Source organism: Cricetulus griseus, assembly GCF_003668045.3.
Source record: "Cricetulus griseus strain 17A/GY chromosome 1 unlocalized genomic scaffold, alternate assembly CriGri-PICRH-1.0 chr1_0, whole genome shotgun sequence".
Taxonomy (NCBI): Eukaryota; Metazoa; Chordata; class Mammalia; order Rodentia; family Cricetidae; genus Cricetulus; species Cricetulus griseus.
Window position 1 is genome coordinate 193,192,705 of NW_023276806.1, and position 23,961 is coordinate 193,216,665.

Sequence of the window (23,961 nt, forward strand, 5' to 3'; positions counted from 1 at the left end):
TAAACGAGGCAAGTTAGTTATAAAATGACCTCAAAATTCTACTTGAATGAGGAATCTAATATCAAATCCACAGAAACAAAAGAAATGGTGGTTCTCTGGGGCATAGGAAGTGGCCAAGGAGTAGCTGTGTGGGAGTGTGGAGTCTTAGGTCCCCGGATGAACTGATTACGGAGTTCTGTTGCAGGGCATTCTGTTGAGGATGCAGGTCAACACTACAGAACTCCAGTTTGTTTGTTTGGTTTTTGAGACAGGATCTCTCTAATGCTGGCCTCTAGCTCAAGCTCATACTCTCTCTACCTCAGCATCCTAAATGCTGGGATTATGGGTGTTTACCACTATTTGTGCCCTATTGCTTCTTGGTGGAGTTAAACCCAGTAAGGTAAATCCATTTTGATAGAGATTCTGGCAATTTTTTTCTTATCCAAAATGTATATTTCTACCCTCTCTGACCCCAACACAACTGGAGTATCCTTTGTCAGGATTTAAAACTCTAAATTATTACAGATGTGGGGTGATTAGGGTGGGTTACTGAAGATCAGAGGGGTCATTCATTGTATCTTATAAGTGTTTTCAAATATATTATCTCCTTTAATAGTCATAATAACTGGGGAGATGTTGGTATTCATAAAACTCCTATTTTATGAATAAGGCAAGACAGAATAAACATTTTGCCTAAACTGTAGAAAATAGTTGAGTTCTGGGGAGATGACTAAGTCAATAAAGTGTTTATCATACAAACATAAGGACCTGAGTTCAATCTCCAACGCCCATGTGCAAAAAAGGCTGAGTGTGTTGAGAAGAGGAGATAGGCAGCCAGCCCTGCCTACTCCAGACCAGTGAGAGACCTTGGCTCAAAAGCAAGAGGGATGGACAATGGGAGCAACAAAGTATACTCTGTCTTCACTACAGAAGCCACACAGCTGGATCCTCCCAGAACTAGACCAGACGAGAATGTAGTGATGTTCCTGAAGGCCCTAATACAGGGAGTCTTTAACTGAGAGAATGGCTTCTATTTAAAACTTATTAACACACAGTGAGGTCGTTACTAACTAGACCCAAACACAGGAATCCCACACCTCACACCTTTGTCTCAGGAACAATGAATCACACTGTTTAACATTTATCCCGTGTAATGGATGGCACAATGCTTCCAGCTATGGAGCAAGAGAATGAATGGAACAAAGAGTGGTTGAAAACAGCCAATGCACAATACCCATCTTATTTTATACACCGCATGCTTGTGAACACAGGGGTGTTCACTATTCAGTAAATTGCTTTCAACATTTTAAAACATGAAAGAGAAAACAGCGAAGTGCACTGTGTAGCAGGAAAGACAGCACCATGTTTTGTAACAACTTATTTTAGCTATAAAATGTATGTTTGGGAAGGGGTATGATATAAAATTTGTTTGTTACTATGGGCTGAGGTTGTAAAGTATAACAGGTTCTTGATGGTTAAAGATGAACTCTCATTTTTGAACTTAAACAAGGTTAAAGGGCTTCTTATAACCTTACACCGCTCTTTCAGTATTCCAGCATCACAAGCCTGTGACTCCTTGCTCAGTGACAGTGAGTTTTGGAAACTAATTGACTCTCTCTTGGATCATCTTGTGGTGTGGCTGAGAAGATGGGCCTACGGATCCACTAGGTGTCGCTCTGTCGTCGTGTGATCAAACTGTTGGTGGAGAGGCTGCGGTCCAACAGTCATCATGCAGAGCAGATCACTAAGTGCAGGCTTAGTTACTGGCATAGGAAGTTAGCTCTGCCGCACTGCCATGCATAGTGCAATTTAAACTATACATTTCTGATTACCTTCATTTATATGTATATTGTATGATTCTGTGCGTGTGTCTCTCTTGAGTATTACAGACATAGAAAAATACCCGGAATAAATGTTGCTGGTGGCTGAATTAAAACCTTAAAAATGAAGAATCAAGTCAACTTTCATCAAAATGAGAGTAAGACGTTGGATATATTGTGTCTGCCTAAACATGCCGGTAGGCTTGTAGCACCAGGGTGGTATACAGAACTACCTTCCAGAAAGTTCTGTACTGTCTTTGGCTTTTTAAGGTTTAAGGCAAATCAAATACCAGGATTTTGCCCACAAACACAGTTTGCTTTTAGCTCAACTGGTAAATAAGCATCTAGCTAGAGGCTCTTACTATATTACTCACCATCTAAGTAACTGGAGTACATCATTCTCTACTTGTAAGGGTAGCAACAGACACTGACAAAAAATATATATATATATATATATATATATATATATATATATATTCCCTAAAATGGGAAAATGAAGGAAAATTTACATAGAGGGCTCTTAAAGTGCTATGGTAAAGATCTGTGATTTGGTTTAACCTAATATGCCCCAAGTTTTGGGGCCACAGAATAATCTGAAACACTTACTTGCAACCTTTACAAAAATGAACTCTTAAAAATGGTACTGAGAAAGGTTTGTAGAAAGTTGTCTGGACCATCTAAAGCATGAGTTAATAATATTAATCCCAGACATAATATTTCTCAATACACTGATACCACATGAGCATATCATCGAAAATGGACACTAAACGGTATATGAAGAAACAGAAGAGGATTAAGCTTCAGTTGAGCAATGACTGCTGGTTTCCTATTGGTGACAGGGAGACAGGACCTGCTGACTATGTATCTTTAAGACAATGGAAAGAATGTTTGGTTAGGTCCTTTCTATCTGGAGGTGCAGGACAAGGAGACCGAGTTTCCCTCCCACACATGGGAAGACAGCCTCCCTCCCACACATGGGAAGACAGCAACTGTTAAATAGTCACTTACCTGAAAGCATTCTCAGTTTGTTTAAGTTTGTGAGTCATGAATTCTCCATTCTGCGCCTTCACTTCTGTAAATCCTTTCTTTCGATCCAAGAAGCTCTTGACTTCTTCTTTGGGTTCTTTGTCCTTTTGAATCTTCTCATCTTTGATCTAACCAAGGATACATATTAAGAAGATAGATCACTATAAACGTCTTATTAGGTTTTGGTTGGTTATTACCAAGACCCCAACTTCTTCTAAAGGAGTCTTTAGACTTGGTGTAGAGCAACCATCCAGAACATGAGGTAGAAATGAAACAAGAACATTATTAGAGAGTAACAATGGTTCTTTGGTCTGTGAGCCAAAACTTGAACCTTAATTTTAGGAAGTCAAGATCCATCACTGATCTCACTGTTTTTGTTTTTGTTTTTGTTTTTGTTTTTGTTTTTATCTGGGGGAGCAGTATTGCTGTTATTTTTGAAAACTTCTATCAAGTTCTAGGAATTCCACCCAAGAGTAGTTGCTTGCACTTTCCACTAAGAAGAACAATTACAGTTGTGGTTTTGATGGAAGAGTGGCCATGTAGTTTGGCCAAATTTCTTCTTGGCTAAAGGAAGCATCTTTGATAAGGGTCTACCTAATAGGGAGGAAACAAGGGAAAAGCCAGCAGGTGATGCAGATTCGCCAAAACTGGGCCTATGATCCAGGTGTTTCAGTCAATTGAGTAAGGGGTTTCAGGGAGGCGACTCGTAACCTACCATTAGGGGAAGGACTTAAAATCATGGTTGAAGCCACATAAACAAACAGTTCTAGGGTGAACATTGATTTCCACTGGTAGGAAAGATTTAGACTTCCAGAAGTGGGTTTGTGATGGTCATGTAACACAGAGGGAAGGGATATGTGGAGAGCAATTGGGAGCTTTAGTATTTTTGTGGGGGTTGTGTTATGAATTCCTCATGGTAGATGAGGTAGATCATTTCAAGGTGGATTTTGGGGTGGGAAAGAGTTCAAATTATTATCTCACCCATTCTTAAAGCGTGAGCAGGAGAGAATGACTTCCATTGTTTTTTTTTTTTTTTTAAACAGTGGTTAAGAACTAGTGCGTTGTAGAAACACTTGGAGGAGAGAAGAAAGACCATAAGAACATAGGACTTCTAGGCCGTCTAGAACGTTCTCCCTTTACCTGACCACTGGGTGCTTTCCAGCGATTCTCTGACAGCTGCTGAACATTTACCCCTAAAAGGCATGTTTTACAAGGTAAAACATGGTGTTATGGATTACCTTTTTAGTCCTTTGCCTAATGATCTTCCTTAAATGGTATTAAATCACCATGGATGGTCTATTCGTTGCCACTGCTCTAGGTAAGATTTTGATTTTCCTCCAAGGTGGGGCATATTTTGGGTGTCCCTTGGGGATGCTAAAGAGAGTATTGTAATGTTGCTGCTAGGTCCTCGCTGGGACATCTGTCTGCAACTAAGGAGAGTGTTTGATTCTAGAGCTGTTTGCCACACAGCTTCTCTGGGAAGCTCATCAAGACATAGCTAGATGAAATGATCCCTTCCCAAATCCCATCTTGTTATTGCCCGCTTGGCCCCTGACTGAGTCTGAGCAAGGAGAGAGAAACTCAAGGCCCGTGTAACAGTGTTATCATGGCTGCTTGATAGCTGCCCCTGCCCCCTAGAACATATCAGTATTCACTGAATAGGTAGAAAGAGACAGAGTATAGTTTCATTTTGACCTGTCACTGTTGGACAGTCCACACCCTGGTTAATATGTATCTGGGAATATAGATACAGAGGTGAAGGGTGTTCTTTCCAGGGTACCTATGGGATGAATTTTGAATCAAATCTCATGGCTTATGGGGGCAACAGCATAGGTAAATTTCTCTTAACTCATTTATTCTATTTTGCAATCAGAAATACTTGCATTTCCCCAAAATGTATTATCAGATTTCCTGAAAAGAGAAAAACAACCTTCAAATAGGTTTGTAAAAGAATAGATGTCTACCAGAAGAATGGCCTCCCGCCCTACTTCAGGCTATGCCTCTGTTGGGGAGGGTTGTGGTGGGTGGTCTACTCATATTCTCAGTGGGAAACTTGCTTAGAAACATTCTTAATCTAATAATGATGACTTGGGTTTGACTGAAAATTATTTTCTCCTGAGAAATGAATAAAATGACTCTACAGGATCTTAAATTTTTAGTTTAAAGAATACAATGGATTAGATTCATGGCAAGACCACAGCCTTGTGAACCCCTGGGAAAAAGAACTAGATCTTTTAGGTTGGAATGTTACCACAGAAAGAGATCACTGCTAGAGGGTTACTAGGTGGTCATGAATACTGAAAGAATAAACATGCTTCATCCACAGGTAACATGGGTGTGCTTCTAAGACAGCCTCCAGACACTTGACTAATTGGATGAGACTCCACATAGCTGGGCTACTTAGTGGGAGAAAACATGACCATGTGTAGGAATTTTAGGGTGTGTAGGAATTTAAGAGGCATGGCCTTAGGCTGGAGACAACTCAAAAGCCCAAGGGAACAGGTAGACACATCTGAGCTAGGAGTCTCTCATGCTACTCTGCATGATAAAGTTCCAGAATAGCAAGAGTTGGGTGTCAGTTACAGGCTTTCAGACCACATTTAACACACCTTGGTTAGCTTCAGACCCCTAAATCCTCATTTGGCGGGTGTCCTGTTCTACATGATGGATGTTCTCCTGACTCTTTGACCCTGAAACTGGTTCACAGTCAACTCAGACCTTTGGCAGAGAGCTTAACCCCCCCACTTAGAGTGACAGAATCATTCTTTAACCAAATTCCCAGGTGCATCTACACACTGAGGTTCAGGGCACATGGGCCTGGGTGACAGGAGCGTCAGGTTCATAGTCATACAAGACACTCTGTTAGAAACTGGTTTTTGTTAAAGGCCAAGGGAAAAACCAAACAGATACTGAGTAAAGAAGTAAAAAGAGCTTATAACTGAGGAGGAGAGACAGAAAAGTTAGTTATATCTCAAGGTTGGAGATCATCTGCACCCCAATGGCTGCTACAGAATTCTGAGGCAGTAGAGGGTTTGTTTGTTTGTTTGTGTTTTAAAGCACTGGAGGAGCTCTGGGAAATGTTTTCCCTGAAAGGTTGTGGAATGTTTGTGTTTACTTGTGGTTGGCCTATCCTGCTTATGCTGTGTGGATCCATGCCAGGGAAGGTTTCTGTTTGCTTTTATGTGACCAAAAAAAGAAAAAAAGGAAAAAGAAAAAAAAAAAAAAAAGGAAGGGGTTGTTTAAAATGACTGGATCATGCAAAAATGATTTAAAGTTGCCTACATAACATACCAGTCCAGCCAGCCAGCTGGGAAGGGGGAGCTCTATCCACTCAGTCAGCAGTTTATCTAAACAATGTTAAAATGTTAAAACTGATCTTTTGAAAAGCCTGTTGGGGGGCATTATCTAGACTGGTGCAAAAACGAAGCCAGAAGTTCTGAAAGCCTGTATGTGCTGTGGAGCAAACAGGGAAAGAGATCACGGCAGGTCTGAAGCCAGCCATTCCTTGGAGTGTTTAACTGATACCACGGACTTTGCCTTATCTGAAAAGAGACAGATGGATGACCTGGGATGAGCTCCTCTGACTCAGATACCATACATAGGCATGGGATGCTTTGGGCATTAAAAGTAAAATCGTTATCTTGGCAAAATGAATTAACTTTCACAATACCAGAGGGTGTTTACTACAGCCTTCCTTCCCCACGTTCCATCACTGAGTTGCAAATCTCACACCCTCCTTCCAGGTAGGAAGAAGTTCCAATGTGTTTAGCTGTCTCCTGAGCTGTCCGGTAGAGCTAAATTCAGTTTCCGGGTCACCGGCATTTGCACGCTCTCCCTCCTTCAATTAGCCAGTGCTATGTTCAAACCACAAGTTCTATTAGAAGCAGAGTGGAACAAAAGTCTTAAAATAAGTATAGCATGCTGTATGAATGACAGCGCCTCTCTTCTTATGTGAATCTTATAAAGCCACCGAAGAAAAACCAACCTCCTGCTACTTAATACGGCCATCTATTTTCTACACTTGGAATTTTCTTTACAGTTCTGGATTTTCTTAATGGATGCCCTAGCAGAGAAATGTAGCAAGAATCCATTTGGGCCAGTATCCAATAGCTACAGATCACTTCATCCGTCTCTTGGGCAACATAACTCAGGCATTTCTACCTCTGGTGGTTCTGTTTTCCATATCCAAACTACTTGAACTTACTGGATAACATGGCGATTTGTCATGTCACTTGAGGCTAGCATGGTCAGGATGGTTAGGAGGAGGCGGGGCTTTCTGCATGATACTATATGCTGCATGGCACTGTGCGGCAGCCTCGTTTACCTACCTACAAATGCCCTGGCGCCTGCTCCCCTGTGTGTGTGCCTCAGAAATGCAATGCAGAGTATTTGGCCAAAGTTTTCTTTTGAAAACCATGTATCATCTTCAGCTTGTCAGTTGTCTACTGCGATTTAGGTGGGGGAGGGTGCATTTTCTTGAAAAAGTTAAAGCATTAATCAAAGCCAGCTGGAACTATTTCATGACTGAAATGCAAGCAGGAAGGGCTCATGGAAACCAAAGTCGCACTGTAGGGGCAGGAAGCTGCAAAGACTGGAGGCTGTCTAAGTGTTTGACTATGGTACACATGAAGAAAGACAATTTGTATGAGAATGCTGTACTATTGTCTCCACGCCCTTAGATGCTTTCAATTCCATGTCTTTATCTTTTGTTGAACTACCAATAAGTATCCCTGTGTGTGATGTTTGAGTGTGTATCAATGTGTGTGCACACGTGTGGTGTATGAGTGTGTATGAATGTGTGTGTGTGTGTGTGTGTGTGTGTGTGTGTGTGTGTGTATGCACACACGCACACATGCGCGCGCAAGGCACAGGTTGATTTTGGGTGTTGTCTATGGCTCTCTACCTTAATTTTTGAGACAGGGTCCCTTGCTGAAACTAGACCTCACTGGTTGGCTAGCAAAGCTGTCAATGAATCCCTAGGAATCCCTAGTGATCCCTCTGTCTTTGCTTCACAAAACTGGAATTACAGACACTCTTCTACACCGTGCCCAGCTTTTTATGTGGATGCTGGGAATCTAAACTCAAGTACTCTCTTGCTTGAATGACCTGCACTTTACCCACGGGGCTATGTCTCCAGCCTGATTAGTTATGAGACGCTCTACACTACCACACCATTCAATAACTCATGAGCCATAGACTGAAATCCACAGGATAGGGGTTGCAATTCTAGATTAGATCCAGGATGCTGCTTTGTGAGTGGCTATAGGTCTGATTATTTGTAACAACATTTACCTCTTCCTTTTTGAAGGCAGGCTTGTCATCCTGGGGCTTTTGTCTTTGAGCTTGCCCTTTAGCTCCCCTTTCTTCTTTCTTTTCCTTTTCAAGAATGGTGAAGGTCACTCAGGTAAACAGAAGCCCTTTCTAGCTTGCAAGAGTGAGAGGGTGCTTCGATCACTCCGCGTGGGCTGTGGTCTCTGTGGCTGTCTTAATGCCGTACTTAGACCCCGTGGTGCCAGTGGTACCTGGTGCTGGTGGTTCTATCAGCAGGTGTGATGTGTCCCACCCCGCCCTCCTGTGCCTTCCATTGTGCTCTCTGAACTCTAGCATGACATCGTGTTTCTTGTGTGTGTTTACATCCTGCCCATGATCATCTCAGTTACAACCGAGTGCATGGGCCCTTGGTAAGGAAGCCAGAGTGAAAAACAACTTCAGTGCAACACAGTGACAAAAGATTCACTCTGGGAAGGTGAGCATGCAAGCATTTCTGTCTTCTTTTATAGCTCTTAGAAGGTTTTTTTTTTTTTTTTTTTTGTTGTTGTTTTGTTTTTTTGTTTTTTTTTCAGCCTTGCAGATAAAGAAAAACAACAACAACAAAAAACTCACAAAACTTTTGTATTTTACACTTCCTTCCCCAACTACTATTCCAATCCTTCCTAGAGCCACATAAACTTGTGCTACCCTCATGGCAAAAAGGAGCAAACGGAATGTTCCTGATTGTACATCAGTTGTTAACTGGCACTGCGCTAGCTGAATGGCTTCCTGCAAGTCTACATTAAACCCAGGCCCACATGATGGCAAGTCAGGCTTTTGAAGGTGCTTTTGTTTTTTGTTGGGGAGGGGTTTCCAACAGTCTCCCCTTCTGCCTGTATTCCAGTTGATTTCAAAGCACTTACATTTTTGTTTTTGCTAATATTAAATGTCTGAACTTAATTCGTTATGTCAACTCACTATGCCTAATTTTATAATTAAAAAAAAATTTACTATGGAACACCAGAGTGAGGTGAGAAGTATAGGCCTCTTGCCTCATGTACACCCAGGAAAGATGTCAGACAGAGGGAGTTCGGATGCAAGTGCAGAAACAAGCTGACACAGCCCCACCACATTCATCATCTTTGGGTTAGTTCATTTTTTTTTTTTTTATAGCCATAACACCCAAGCACAGAGCAACTGATTTCTCTCTGGTTGTCCCACTAATTTGGTTGGTTGCATACTTAGCCATGGTTCGATTGCTTCATGCTTGGGTATTGCTATGGCCTGCAAAAAAAAAGAAATGAACAGCTTGCCAAACGATCAAGCATGTGAGGTGGTGTGCGCTAGGCCTCAGCCCCTGGTTTGGTGTGCATTGCATGTCTCAGGAGTCACAGACATCACACAGTAGGTGCACAGTGCTTACTGTACCTGCTGCTTTGGGACAGCTGGCTGAAGTCTGTCTTCTTGTACTTTCCTTTCTGTTTTCTCAATGCCCTTCTCCCCCTTGTCCTTCACTTCTTGCTTCTCAGCCCTTTGCTCCTCTAGCTGCTTTTTTCGCCTTTGCTCTTCTGTCCTAGCCTTCTCCTCCTCCTCTGCCTTGGCCCTCCGCTGCTCCTCAGCCCTTGCCCGCTCCGCGGCCTCCCTCCTCTCCCTTTCTTCTGCGGCTGCCTTTTGTTCAGCCTCAATTCTTGCCTGCTCCTCGGCTAGCTTTCTGTCTTGTTCAGCTTTGATTCTCTCTCTTTCTTCTGCTTCCAGCCTCAGTCTCTCTGCCTCAGCTCTCTCTCTTTCTTCAGCTTCCACCCTGAGCCTCTCTGCCTCAGCTCTCTCTCTTTCTTCCTCCTCCATCCTTTTTCGATGGGCTATCTGCTCTGTGTCTTGTTCCCTCTCCCCCTCTACTTTGGACTCTTCAGCACTCACTTGCCCATTTTCCAATACCATTACCACGGCTTCCTCTTGGGTTTCTGGTGTTTTCTCTTCTACCATCTCCTCTACCTGATTTTCGCCAAGGCTCCCTCCCTTCAGCTTCTCTTCCTCCTCCTCCTCCTTTTCTTCTTTCTTTTTGTCTTCAGCATCCTGATAGCTGTTCTTCTGGTAGGTCTTGATGACTACTTCTGTTTCCTCCACCTCATATCGTCCTGGGCGACTCTCTCTTTTCTCTTCCTTCTCTGCTGTTTCATTTTCTGCTGTGTCATTTTGCATTCTTCTGCTTGGCCCTGACAGACTGGCATCTGTTACAGTTGGATCAAACTCCTTCTGACGTTCTAGAGCCTCCTGGAGACGTTTTTGACGTCTCTCTTCTCGCCTAGCCAGGCGTTCCAGTAAGGCAGCCTCCTCATCACCTTCTATCTGAGTGTTTGTAGTGGCTGGCTTAGACTCTTCATCAGGGACACTGAATGACAGAAGGAACAACACCAAAGACAGCTTATTGGTTAATCAGTCATCTAGAGCCACCCATAATCAGAACAGATGCCAGCAATATCTAGCTCACAGACCTCTAGATGTTACCATTCTCTGCTTGCTTGTCTGGCTTCCAACTGAGCCTAACCAAGTCTTTTCTCTTGGACTTTCTCAGGTCACTGTGTCTCCTCAACTTGATGTAGGAGCTTTGAGCACCCAACAAAAGTGGAGGAACATCATCATATAAACACTTTGTCCTTTCTCTGTTTTGAAGGATAATTCTACAATCACAGCTTGTACTGTTATGTTCCAGATAACCACAGTGGCCACTTATGCAGAGAAACAACCTTTACTTGGTTGCCTTGCCTCCCCCTCTACCTCCCTCACCTCATCTCACTTACCTACAGCCCTACCATTGTTTCCTGGAATTACCTTGAACTGTGATTTCAGAGCCTGGGTTCCTGTGGATCCCAACTATGGCAAGGGTCAAATCAGAGTAATGAGCGACTTCTGAGAGCATCATAGTTTCATATTTATGACACCTAAGTCATTCCTGATCTGAATTGGTGGGACCCAAGGTATTTAGAGGGGGAAGAGTGTGTATAGTGTGGAGATTCGACACCTATGCCAGCAATCTTCACTTTGGAGACATCTAAGTTTCTTCCACAGTTCAGTCAAGGATGGCATTTCCTACCCTTTGCCCTTCTTTGTACCTAGATAGGACCAGATAATCAATTAAATTTGAGCATAAGTGATGTGTCCAGGCCAAAGCAACTGAACATGCGTATATTCTTTATGTTTGTCAGCTCTGTTGGTATTCAGCAAGCTCTGGATCCGTAGCAGTTGACAGAGTCATGGGGGAAAGAAAGACAAAGGATCCCTGGGGCTCACTGACCAGCCAGTCTAGCTGAACCAGTGAACTCCAGGTTCAGTGAAAAACCCATCTTCAAAAAAAAAAAAAAAAAAAAAGGCAGAGAGCCAGGTGTGGTGGTGCACACCTTTAATCCCAGCATTTGGAAGACAGAGGCAGATTCTGTGAGTTGGAGGCCAGCCTGGTTTACATAGCAAGTTCCAGAACAGCCAGGGATACACAGTGAGACCCTGTCTCAAACAAAATAAAAAATGAAAGTAATAAAATAAAGATAATGTGGAGGGACCTTGTTTAGTACACAAGGACATCCACGGTGCATTAGTACACTGTGTTAAAATCCTGAAATCGCCGTAGCAATAACATCACCATACCTCATCGAGCTGATCTAGCTTCTTTGTGTAGGTTTCCAAGAATAAAGAACTTTTTCTCCTTCTCCCCAATTGGTGAAGACTAGCTAAATCCAATGTTTATTTTGAAAGGAAAAGAAATATAAAATCCAAACTGCAGCATGTCCATCATCTCCTCACTCTTCCAGGGCTCTGGACACTGCCCAGACCAAGGGCGTTGGCCACTCCTGGCTAGAATTACCAGTCATGTGATACCAGAACTGTGACCAGAGCTGGAAGAATACGTCTTGCAATGTTTAGAAACTCCATCAAATTTCATGGTTCATTCTAAACTTGGCTCTTCTGATGTTCGAGTTCACTTGGTTTTGGAAAAATACATTTCAGATTTAACAACAAAACATGGCCAAGGAAATCCTAGATTTGAAGGCTTTTTGGCCTCTGCTGTTGCTGCAGGACACTGTCTCTGTGAACTAGCCACATGTGGGTCACTTGTCCACAGAAAGACAAAGAACTGGGAGCTTAAGGGAAAGGCCTAAGCATGGGGATCAACTGTGTTCCGATGTTTTAAAAAGGTGCCTCAGATTCCAAGGTGCTAGCCTGAGAAAAACATGGTTAAGAAATGGTCAGATTCTCCCGAGCCCCTTCTTTGCCTTTTTAATAGACGATTATCCAGAAATGTTAGGTGCCAGTTAGAGCTGTTTCGCTCCAAGAAAGGGCTTTATACTTGCAAGTAATTAATATGTCTGCAAGAAATCACATGCTCAGACCTGAATATATTTCATTAAAAACCCCTTTTTAAAAAATTCTTTTGATACAGGATCTCATGTAGCCTAGGATAGCCCTGAACTCACTAAAAAAAGGCAAGATTGACCATGAACTCTTTCCTGATCTTCCTGCTTCCAACTTTTGAATGCTGGGATTATAAGCATCCTGCTTAGCAAAAGAATTTGTAAATTTAGGTAGTCTCATAAAATAGCTAATAAAATTAAGGCAGAAATGAAACATAAGTAGAAACAAGACCTATGTATGTGCTGTTGAGTCTGTTGTTGGGTCGAAGCTCAAACCTAGGGCCTTATGTGCTGGACCTAGATAGCACTGTTATCTCAGTCCAGAAGCAAGTTTTCAGAAGCAGAACATACCAATCAGTTGTAACTTGCAAAACCATTGTTGAACATTCACTAGTAACCAGATGCAGGAAACGCCTCAACATGTCATTTTAAAAACTATTTGTGTCCCCTCTCTTCAGCTTGGAAACAGAAAAGGCAACGGGATGGCCATTTTGTCCCTCTTCTGTGAGACTCAGTCAAGAGCACACTGTATCATGTGCTTGCTCTGTGCAAGGCATTGAGTGTTTTCCACGAATTCTCATCTCTCTGCAGCTGAGCAGTCTTCCTCAGAGGGAGCTACGGTTGTGAAGGAACACAGATTGCTAAACTGGGATTCGAAGAGTGTGAGTGAAACCCAGTGATCATACCTGCCCCTTCACTCCTCTTGACAACACTTCCTCCCCAGTTACAAACTCATTACCAAAGACCAAATTTTCTATCTTCTACCTAAGCATTAAATTTCTTACTAAAATTGCCTTGAGCATCAGCATTTGCAAGACCACCCTGGGAAATGAGCTAAAGAGGCCATGACACTTCTCTGAAGATTTTTCTTTTAAAACAGACCAAGTTAATAAAGCTATTAACAGCTTCCTTTTGATATATACTAAATAAAAGAAACAAAGCAAAACCACATAAAGCCTAGGTTACACAGTGAGTTCCAGCTTGGGATAACCAACCAGTCAGAACCCATCTGAACCCAACCAAAACCAACCAACCAAACAATAATGGCTGAATTGGTCTGAAATGGGAATGATTTATTAGCAAATTGTACTCAACAGGGTAGGCTAAGACACATCCAGAGATTTCCCCACTGAGAAGAGGACAGTACCTGTTCTGGGCATGGGTCTCCACCTGGTCTGTCACCTGTCCCAAGGATTCTTCCTCTTGCTTCTGCCGCAGCCTTTCCTGCCGGGCTCGGCGGCGCCGTTCCCTGGCAGCCTCTTCCTCATCATCGTCATTCCTCTGATAGGCGATTCTGCAACATCATAAACACAGGCTTCTGAGCACACTAGCTGACAAGTGTTGTCATCAATGTCCTGGCCACACAGCCTTACATGACTGCTAATGAGCCAGGTTCTAAAAGGATGGTTCACTTTCTCAAGTTTGGAGACCCAACCAATTTGCTTTCAAACTTTTTAGTATTTGAAAAGCACTCATCCAATGACTCAGGGAATAATTTACATGATCAAATAAACCAGAACATCTACACCAAAGCAGGCTGCCTTTGGAGACTGTGGGTTAGCATATTTGGACTTCTGCACTGAGCTGATTAGCACACACAAGATTTAGAAGTGGAAACTGCAAGCATTGAGCCCAAATAATCAAAAGACATATTAGAAAGGACTCAGGACATTGTGTGAACTAGAGCCAGCACTGTCACAAAGATTAGAAAAGAACCCAGTTACCGTTACCATTAAACCAAGACTCTGGTGCTAATGAGTCAAAGTTGTTCACTAAAATTGAGGACACAATATCTTCTTTGGTCAGATTTTGTTATACCAGCGTGTGTGTGTGTGTGTGTGTGTGTGTGTGTGTGTGTGTGTGTGTGTGTGTGTGTGTGATTGACCATTGGTAGGTGGCTTCACAGTAAGTGCGTGTATCAGCCACCTCAAAGGACCCACTAACTTGTTCACTAACACATGTATTAGATCCCACCCCACATATGCTGTGCTGTCTGTGCATGTGTGTGTACGTGTGTTTACATGCACATTTGCCATGTGTACATGTGTGCACATTTATATGGAGCCCCTGAGGCTGATGTTAGGAGTCTTCCTTGATTGCTTTCCACATTATCCATCAAAGCAGGGCCTCTTAGTTGAACCCAGAGTTCACTGCTGGCCAGCTAGCTAACTTGCTGCAGACTGAAATTACAGGTGGGTCACTGTGCCCCCCTACACTTAGGTAGGATCTGAACCGTAGTCCTTCTTTCCATGTGGTGGGAGCTTTAACCACCGAGCAATCTCCCCAAAGCAAGAGATGTCCCTAAGTGGGCACAAACTTTCAATTTCTACATAATTACAAAGACAAATTCATTTTCAAATTAAAGAGAATGAAACATCAGAACCATATACAAACAGCCCATCATATGCAACTGGTGGTAGTTTGTTCATGTTATATTTACAAACCAGGCACATTTAGACTTAGATCTAGGACTTTTATCTGTGTCATCTTTTTACTTCAGCAATACTATGAATATTAAAATGTCTGCAGGCTTGTTGATTTGCGTTTTATTACTTCAAAAAAATATGACTTTACATTTTAAAATCTGCTAGTGTATCAAATGTCAAATGTCAATATAAATAAAGTATGTATGTGTTCCATCTATATAGCTAGTATATATTCTATTAAACTGGCTGGTAATTTGCCACAAATATGGAAGGAAGAGTGGCAATGGTAGAATTAATGTATGATTAGATTAATAGTCAGAAAACTTGGTTTTTAGAACTGATCTCTTGGCAATATTTGGCCCTTTGGTCAACCTGTTGTTGTTTCCTTCTCCCCTAGATTGGCAGTCAAATAGAAATAATGGCTGTTATGATCACAGGAAAGTGTAGAATCTTGTTTGTGGTTAGAAAAGTTCAGCTAAGGAGGGGACCTTGTGAGGAAAGACGAGTTCAATTTTAGATGTGTTGAGTGTGAGGGGACAGCATGACAGGCTACAAACGTTCCCTTCTAATTCAATTATGAAGCCGAGGGCCCTTCCCAGTGGTTTGGCTTTAACCGTCGGATTCTTGGCCTAGTATTTCTTTGGCTTATTTTTCAGTAGCCCTCTCTAACCACAGCAGAGAGAAGAGTACTTTAATAACTGCTTCTCAAGCTAATCAAAGAGGAATTCTTTATTTGGTCTCTCCATCTCTGGATCAGCCATTAAAGCGCTGTCTGTTTAGCAGCCTTCTTCTGAGACAAGCAGGAGACGTGAGAGGTACATACAGGGCGTCCCCATGAGTACAAGCAAAACTCTCCCTCTTGTAAAGCCATCAAATTCAAGCCAGTGTTTTCCAGGATATTTGAGATACCACCACCTTCTTCCTCCCACCTATTCTGCAAGCTTCATGGGCACTGACAGCATTTAGCTGGGAGACAAACTGGTTATGCTACCATGGCTGCTGGGTCACAGCCAGTCTTCCTTCCTCTTGGAATTTTCATCAGAGGAGTCCTTTCTAATTCTTCCTGCTTACTGTAACTTCAGATCTGTGGGCAACCCACTTGCTGTTTACAGCCCCTCTTCTGGGACACAGTTAACAGAGATTGCTTGAGAAGGATCACTAACTGTTACTAATAAAATAAGGAATTAAAGTTGTCTACTAAGTCAAAACAACAAAAGAACCATCATGGTTTCCTGCTATTTTCAATCCCAACTGTTCCGGTCTCTGGTGGAAGTACATATTGGTGGGACAAGGCAGATGGTACACTAGGTAAGCCATGTGCCACACCTGTGGAAACACTGGTGTTACAATCCTCAGTGCCATGTAAATACTGAGATAGGAATGCCCAGAGCAAGCGAACTAGATTAGCTGAGTCAGTGAGCTTCAGGTTCAACCCTGCCTCAGTTTACAAGATGGAGAGTGACTGCAGGAAACACTCGACATCAATCTGGTCTCCTAGTACACACAGCTGTTCACGCACATGAACACACATGCACACACACATACACCACAGATGCACAAAGCCAAAGTCAAGCAGCAGTTGACTTTGTAAGTGAACCTGTGTGGGTGACAAACTCTTCAACTGTGAGACTCCTACACTGGCCCTCAGAGAGCCAAGTAATTTATGGCTTCTTAAAGCAGCCTGTCTTTTATACTTCCACCACTGATTTATTTCTTCTTTTCATTTCTTTGGGGGCAGGGGAAGTTGGAGTTTTTGAGATAGTGTCTCATTACGTAGGCCTGGTTGTCCTAGAAATCACTCTGTAGACCAGACCGGCCTCAAACTCACAGAGATCCGCCTGCTTTGGCTTCCCAAGTGCTGGGAATTAAAGGTGTGCACTACAACATGTAGGGGAAGCTGTAGCCACGCCTTCTTAGGGGCTGGCTACGAGAGTACCTGAGGGCTTGTGAGGGCGTGGTCAGAGTGAGTAGGGGGACTGCGTTTTTGGTTTTGGTTTCTCTTTGCTTCTTGCTGTACAGACTACCACCGGCTGGCTGGTTCGCTCAGTAAGTAAGGCTTTTCCCTATTAAATACCCTTATATTTCTACCTGACTCCGTACTGGTAATTTCTTACTATATCTGGTGTCAGAAGTGGGATTCGAATTCACGCCTCCAACAACACCCAGTTAGGATTTATTTTTCTTATAGAAAACAAACCTCAGTGGTTTGTTCTTCTGATTCTGAAAGTAATGGACTCTTGCTATGTTTTAGAACGAGGCAATGACCTAATGTATAAAGACAAAAGTGAAAAATCAGCTGCTTAGGATCATGTCAACCAAACTCTGACATGATGCAAATTTGATGCGTTCTATACATATGTTCCTGTGTATGGCGAGATACACATTTTTAATAAAGTGGGGCCATGTTATATGTATTATTTCACAAATGGTTCCTTAAATTAAACTCAGTCATGGCTACATTTTAACACATCAATAGAGTATGTCAACGAAAACAGTATTTTATATCTAAACACACCAGATGGTAATTATGCAGATATACTATAACCCAATATTTTTCTGGTGGTTATTAAATATGTTTCTCCAACTTTATGTCCTTATAAGCAGTGGTTCCTCAGAAGTTAGAAGTTCTGTGTTTACGAAGTTATAGACACTTTGTTTGGAGGCTTTTGATGCACTGATAAACTGGCCTCCAGAAAGGTAACACAGTTCTGGTGACATGTGGGCACACCCACTTCATCATCACACAGAATTTGTTCGAGAAGACAGACGAGGATGCAGAATCCTTTCTACATCCACAATAGCAGCTGCTCTATTCTACATTCAAGACAGAATGCTAGCATCTCTGATTTTCCACACATCTGCCTTAACCTTGTTTGAAATGCTGCTGACTAACAAAATTCCTATCTAAGCAGATGGTCAGAGAGGCATAACAACCCATTTTTACTTCCACGAAATTTCAGCAGATTCCAGTCTTAACCAATCCACTTGTGTCCACAGCACATAAGCAACCACTTTCCCCAGACAATTTGGGAGCTTGGTGGGATCCTGCTGTCCTCTGAACCAACTGAGAAGGACTCGACTTTCAGACAGTTTTAATCAAAGCATTTCATTGTGATTTTTTAAAAAACTGGCAATCCCCAAGTCTTCCAAGCAACACTCTGTTAAATAAAACATCTGGAGTCCATGAGCTCCTGAGCCATGCTGGCTCTGAGCAGGTTTACGATGGAGTGTTCGGCTTTGTTTCTTGGCAACCGCCTTTGCTCATCTCTCCTCACAAACTCCTGGAGATTTGATGGACCTTTCCAGTGAAAGGTCAGTGTTGCTAAGAGCGAAATGACTCAGCAGATATTTGCGACAAAGAGAGTGAATCTACCATGTACTCACATACATTACCTACAAACGAGTGCAAACAATCCCCAAAGTTCCTAATAATTACATGCTATCTGACATGTGTGTCCATAGCATGGAAAAGTGAAGGGCTAGTGTGTCTTCCATTCTCAGAACCATTGCTTAAAGGCTCTGCTGTCACTTGATAAGAAAACTCAGATCTACACCCCAGGAAAACTCTTTCATAATGCCTGGCTGTTCCTAGAGAACGACTTTAAGTCTCTAACGCCAGAATTCTACTGCCTCTGTATATGACCTTGTTAAATTCTGGGCCTTTCAGATGGAAAAGTTCAAACAAATAAAATCCTTGCATGATGAACAGAGAAATCACTGTGGATTCAGTTTCTTTGTATCAGTCCATCAAGGGCTAATCTGCACCAGAGGAGAGAAAGGAACCATAGATGTGTCTTCAGCTACATATTCTCTGTCCCCTTGCTTCTGTGTACCCCTCCTCCTGCAGTCACCATTTAACTGCTCGTGACTTGCACAACATGGAGGAAACTTTTATCACAGCATCCAGAGGAGAGTCTGGGTGTAGTGGTACACATTGCACTCCCATGTACTTGGGAGGCTGAAGTAGGATTTTTCTGTCAAGGCCAGCCTGGACAACTATTTAAGATGTGGTCTCAAAATGAAAATTGAAGAAAAATGGTTAGGGATATAGCTCAGTGGTAGAGTGTTTAACCTAGCATATGCAAGGCTGTAGGTTTAACTCCCAGTACCATTAGCATCAGTACCACCAGCACCATCAGCACCACCATCAGCACCAGCTCTGCCAACACCATCACCAACACCAGCACCACCAGCACCAACACCACTAGCACCAGCAGCAACACCAAGGAAACAAAGAAAGGGAGGGAAAGGAAGAAGAAAATGTATCTATATTATGCTTTTTAAAATACCCCTTAACCCTTTGATTTTTTTTTTTAGAATGTTACCCTCATTTCCCTTTGTTTTTTTTTTTCTGTTTTGCTAATTTTCTAATTTGAGACTACAGGACTACTATTATATTATTTATGTCATCAATAAATAGCGTTTTATCAACAACAACAACAAAATATCCTAATCTCTTAGCAGGAAAATATGAAATTTCTCCTGGAGACTGGCAGCATTTGTACACAGGTTCAAACCAGACAAGATCTCAGTACTGGGAAGGAGAAGCAGACACCAACTACACTCTTCACCAAGAAGCTATTGGTAATTAGCACCCATTGAAAAAAGGGAAATCAGTTTTCTCCAATGGAGTGTCACTGGGTACATCAGCCACACTCCAAGGCAGAAGTAACTGGCCCAAATAAAATGAACTCTAGGTTTTTTGTGAATTTTGGGTTTGGGTTTTTTTCATCCTTTTTAATTTATCTGTTTTCGTTTTCGTTTTTCTTTTTGTTTTTTAGAGTGAGAAAGAATGTTGCATAGGTAGGAAGGTGGGGAAGATTTGGGAGGAGATGATAGAAGGAAAAAAGTATGTTCAAAATATACCAACTCAAAAGAAAAGAAAAGAAAAATTAGTAAGCACTTCTATTGGAGGCAGGGAGCCAATTTCTAACATGTTTAAGATCTTTAAAACCCACAGGTTCAATGAGAAAAGCCTCAGAAGTGGAGAGGCTCAAGGAATTATAATGAGATCAACCATAAATACTTCACTCAGATCAAAATCTGGATACTGTTTTCCTTAACTGTTCCTGCCGTGTCCCTGTATCTTAAAAAAGAATGCACCTAAAATGCCAACAGACTGAATAACTCCCTCACCTGTAACCATGAACCTTATGGAAATCTGTCATTTGTGAATTCACAGTGACTTGAGAGGCTCTGACATTTTTGCATCCCACTGAACCTCCACTTACATCTGAGATAAAGTGACAAACTCAGGTTTGTCACTGAGATGCCACTATCCTGTTCCAAACTTCCTATAGCTATGCACTGTCCATGCAGTAGAAGACACCTGGGCCTCACAGCCTCCAAGAAGGGCATCTCTTAGGCAACTATTTTTTTTTTTAAGATTTTATTTATTTATTATGTTTACAACATTCTGCTTCCATGTATTCCTGCACATCAGAAGAGGGCACCAGATCTCATAATGGATGGTTGTGAGCCACCATGTGGTTGCTGGGAATTGAACTCAGGACCTCTGGAAGAGCAGCCGGTGCTCTTAACCTCTGAGCCATCTCTCCAGCCCTCTTAGGCAACTATTATTATTATTATTATTATTATTATTATTATTATTATTATTATTATTTATTGCTTCTGCCAATGGCATCTTAATGAGGTTCTTATGACAGGATCTGACATAAAGAGTTAAAACTTTCTGTGGGTTGAAAATGTGCTCATCAACTCTTTGGAGGCAACATGACTCATGTACATCGTTATTGTCTTTTGTACCAAAACCCCAGGGATTTTCTTTTATAATATGAAATGCAAGCAGATTCTCCATGCCTATCTCATGAGCACTGCAAATTGCTTATTTTCTCCCAGAAAATCTGAGGCCACACTGTGATCAAGAGGGAAAACCCTGAGCCATTGAAAAGAGTCCTATGTGTTCAGTAGACTTATAAACTTCAGTTTATTGAAATATTCCAGGACCTTAAATATCATTTTGTTTACATGTGGTGTCAGCAAAATAGTTTGGTCTCAATGCATATGAAGTCCAATTCTGAAGTTTTCCCTTGGAATCCTTAGGAGGAAGGGAATTAAAAGTTATAATGGAGGAGAATAAAACCCAAGAAAATAAAAACATTTTCAGTCAGAATATGGGAAAGTAAACAGGTTTGTGTGTAATAATAAAGGAGAGAGTGAAAACATTTTTCTTTGAAAATATTTTTTTTGGCAGGGTTAGAAAAGTAACATGTGCTGTACTGGTGACAGGGTTCGTTGACCTACCATATCACTATAATATATAACAATATATCAGTGTCCTTTTACTGCTATCATCAACGCACACAAGGAGATAGGCTACTTCGAAGACAATTATCCAGGAAGAGAAATACATCTCAATTCATCTGTCTCCTCCTTCTCATCCCATGTCCCCCGAACATGTCTGAGTCACGTATAGAGTTTGTATACCAACTGTATTTATTTGGGTTTCCATAATATTTGCAAACTTTCATGTTCATATTCTTATGTATGTCCTCATCAGTTGTCACCACCAGTCCGTCATTTACTTTATACAAAGATGGCATCCCACAGTTAAACAAATAATATCTGTAACCATAGACCACGATGAGGCTATGTGCTACAGAGAAACAGACAGTGGGAAGGAAAAACAAGATCTTCTTGCATCTATGCATGCCATAAAAGGCTGGTTCTCAGTGTCATTACATCACCTTCCCGTGTGACCTGACCAACAGACTGGGTCTGCTTAGAAGAAATCTAGGGCACCAGATCTGAGAACTTTCTAAAATGGTCCCTACCCTAGGGCAAACAGATTCTCCAAGAAAAAGGCTCATGAATGAATCAATGCATATAGTCACTAGAAATTTTAAAATGAAATATTCTGATACATTGAAATTTGTTTTTTAAATTAAAAAAAAACTTGTATCATAAATTGTGCTGTACTGGCAAATGAATATAGTGTAACTTCCCTTTAAAGAGTGATAACAAAACCGACAAACTGACATGGACATACCTATCAACTCAGATAGCACCAGCAGCTAATTAGGGGCTTATGGACTTCTTTTCAATACCATTCCTATCTCTTTTGTCTCCCAGTCACCCCTGTCTCAGTTTTGTAGTGCTTATTCTACATTCTTGCTTTTGTTTTATAGTTTTACCACCATGGTGTGCACTCCCAAATAATACATTTTAAAAGTATTGCCTGTTAAAAAAAAAAAAAAACTTCATGCAGTAACATAGGCAATCCATGATTGGTGACTTTCACACAACAACATGCCTTAGGGTTTATAGGAATCCATGTAGTTTATAAAGATCAATGGGACTCGAGCATTTTTCCAAACTTTTCTTGAGATGGTGCTTTGGATGGGATAAATGACTATGATCTTATTCAACTGGTGTCACTTTCTTTAATTTAAAAAAATCCTTAAATGGCTTATGATATTCAGTAAAAAATAAAATGGATAAAACCTGTATTTATAGTCTTACGGAGTCGTTATTTTTCTCATGTTTCTTTTGAAAAGAAAGAATGCGAATCACTGAACTCAGAATTGGGAGAGCCATCCCATTAACAGTTTCCTGAGATAAACCGAGAAGATCTATCCATGTTTTCACAGACAGGACTGAATTTGTTCCATCCCATTTATCCTACCATATCTAAATAATAAGCTTGTTCAAGCACAAACATTCACCTTCTAATTTATAGAGTTTACAAAGGGTCAGTATGAGGACTGGACAGACGGCTCCATAGTTAAGAGCATGTACTGCTCTTGTAGAAGGCCTGAGTTCAGTTCCTAGCACCCATTTCTTGTAGTTTGCAATACCCTGAAACACCAGAAGTATCCATCACCTCTGGCCTCTGCAGGCATTGCACAGATGTACACACACACACACATACACATACACATACACACACACACACACACACACACACACACACACACACACACACTTAAAGCCTTTAAAAAAATGAGAAAAGGTAGGTGTGGTAGTCTGAATATAACTGGCAAATATAAACTCATGGGGCATGGCACTATTAGGAGGTGTGGCCTTGTTGAAGTAGGTGCGCCCTTGTTGGGGGAAGTGTGTCACTGTGGGGCCTGGCTTAGAGGTCTCCCATGCTTAAGCTGCACCTAGTTCAGACCACTTCCTGTTGCCTGCAGGTCAAGATGTAGGATTCTCAGCTCCTTCTCCAGCACCATGTTTGCCCACATGCCACCATGTCACACCACGATGATAACAGACTAAACCTCTAAAAACGTAAGCCACCTCAATTAAATGTTTTTCCTTTATAAAAGTTACCATGGTCATGGCGTCTCATCACAGCAATAGAAACCCTAAATAATACAGTAGGTATATAAGAGAGGGTTGATGATAGAAACTATCTATAAGACTGTTCAGTTAGTCCCTGAGCTAAACTTTGGCTGAAATGAATTACAAGGAGAAAATGAAATAACCTCTAATAATCATCATGAATAATGACTACAAATATCATAAATAAGAATGTGTGAACTATGAAAACATGACTCTTAATGTTCTTTGACTTTCAAATATGGCAATCAAAATTAACACTGGGGAAAGGGGTAGAATCAGACTGGGGATGTTCTCTGGCTGCCATATCTATCAAAAGATATCTTGTTTTAATGTACACAGTGCATGGACAATAAGGCTAAATGTAAACAAGTTTTAAAGTCAAACATGAGAAAATAACTAAGACCCAGGTGCCTATGACTGCCAATCTCTCTCTCTCTCTCTCTCTCTCTCTCTCTCTCTCTCTCTCTCTCTCTGAGAAGGCCAGACATGATACACAACTGACCAACACTTGCTGAATGAAGGCTGTAGGGAGATTCCCACAGTTCTATGTACTGACATGGCTGCAACAACACCTGACCACGGGTGTATCAATAAGCAAATTCTTTTCAAACATACATTTCCATCTTCCTTCCTGTGTAAAAGATGTGAAGTCGTCTTAGATGAGTCTTAGAGTGATCTAAAAGCTTCAGGCATTCTCCCAAACTTGAAGAATTCATGTGAGGCAATACACAGGTCCATAATTTCATATGG

At 41.6% G+C, this 23,961-nt stretch overlaps 1 protein-coding gene across 4 annotated transcripts in view; it reads right to left on the reverse strand.

Annotated features, from left to right (window-relative positions):
* The window catches only part of Cald1 (caldesmon 1), a 181,449-nt gene that overhangs the window by 19,393 nt on the left and 138,095 nt on the right, over nt 1–23,961 (reverse strand). For 3 of the 4 annotated variants that reach the window (XM_027391425.2, XM_027391424.2, XM_027391426.2), the window contains 3 exons: nt 13,626–13,772; nt 9,993–10,464; nt 2,808–2,953 (listed from right to left, as the gene is read on the reverse strand). In XM_027391425.2, the coding sequence (XP_027247226.1) occupies nt 2,808–2,953; nt 9,993–10,464; nt 13,626–13,772 (765 nt within the window). The remainder of the gene's footprint in view (nt 1–2,807; nt 2,954–9,992; nt 10,465–13,625; nt 13,773–23,961) is intronic. The other variant, XM_027391427.2, reaches the window with a different exon arrangement.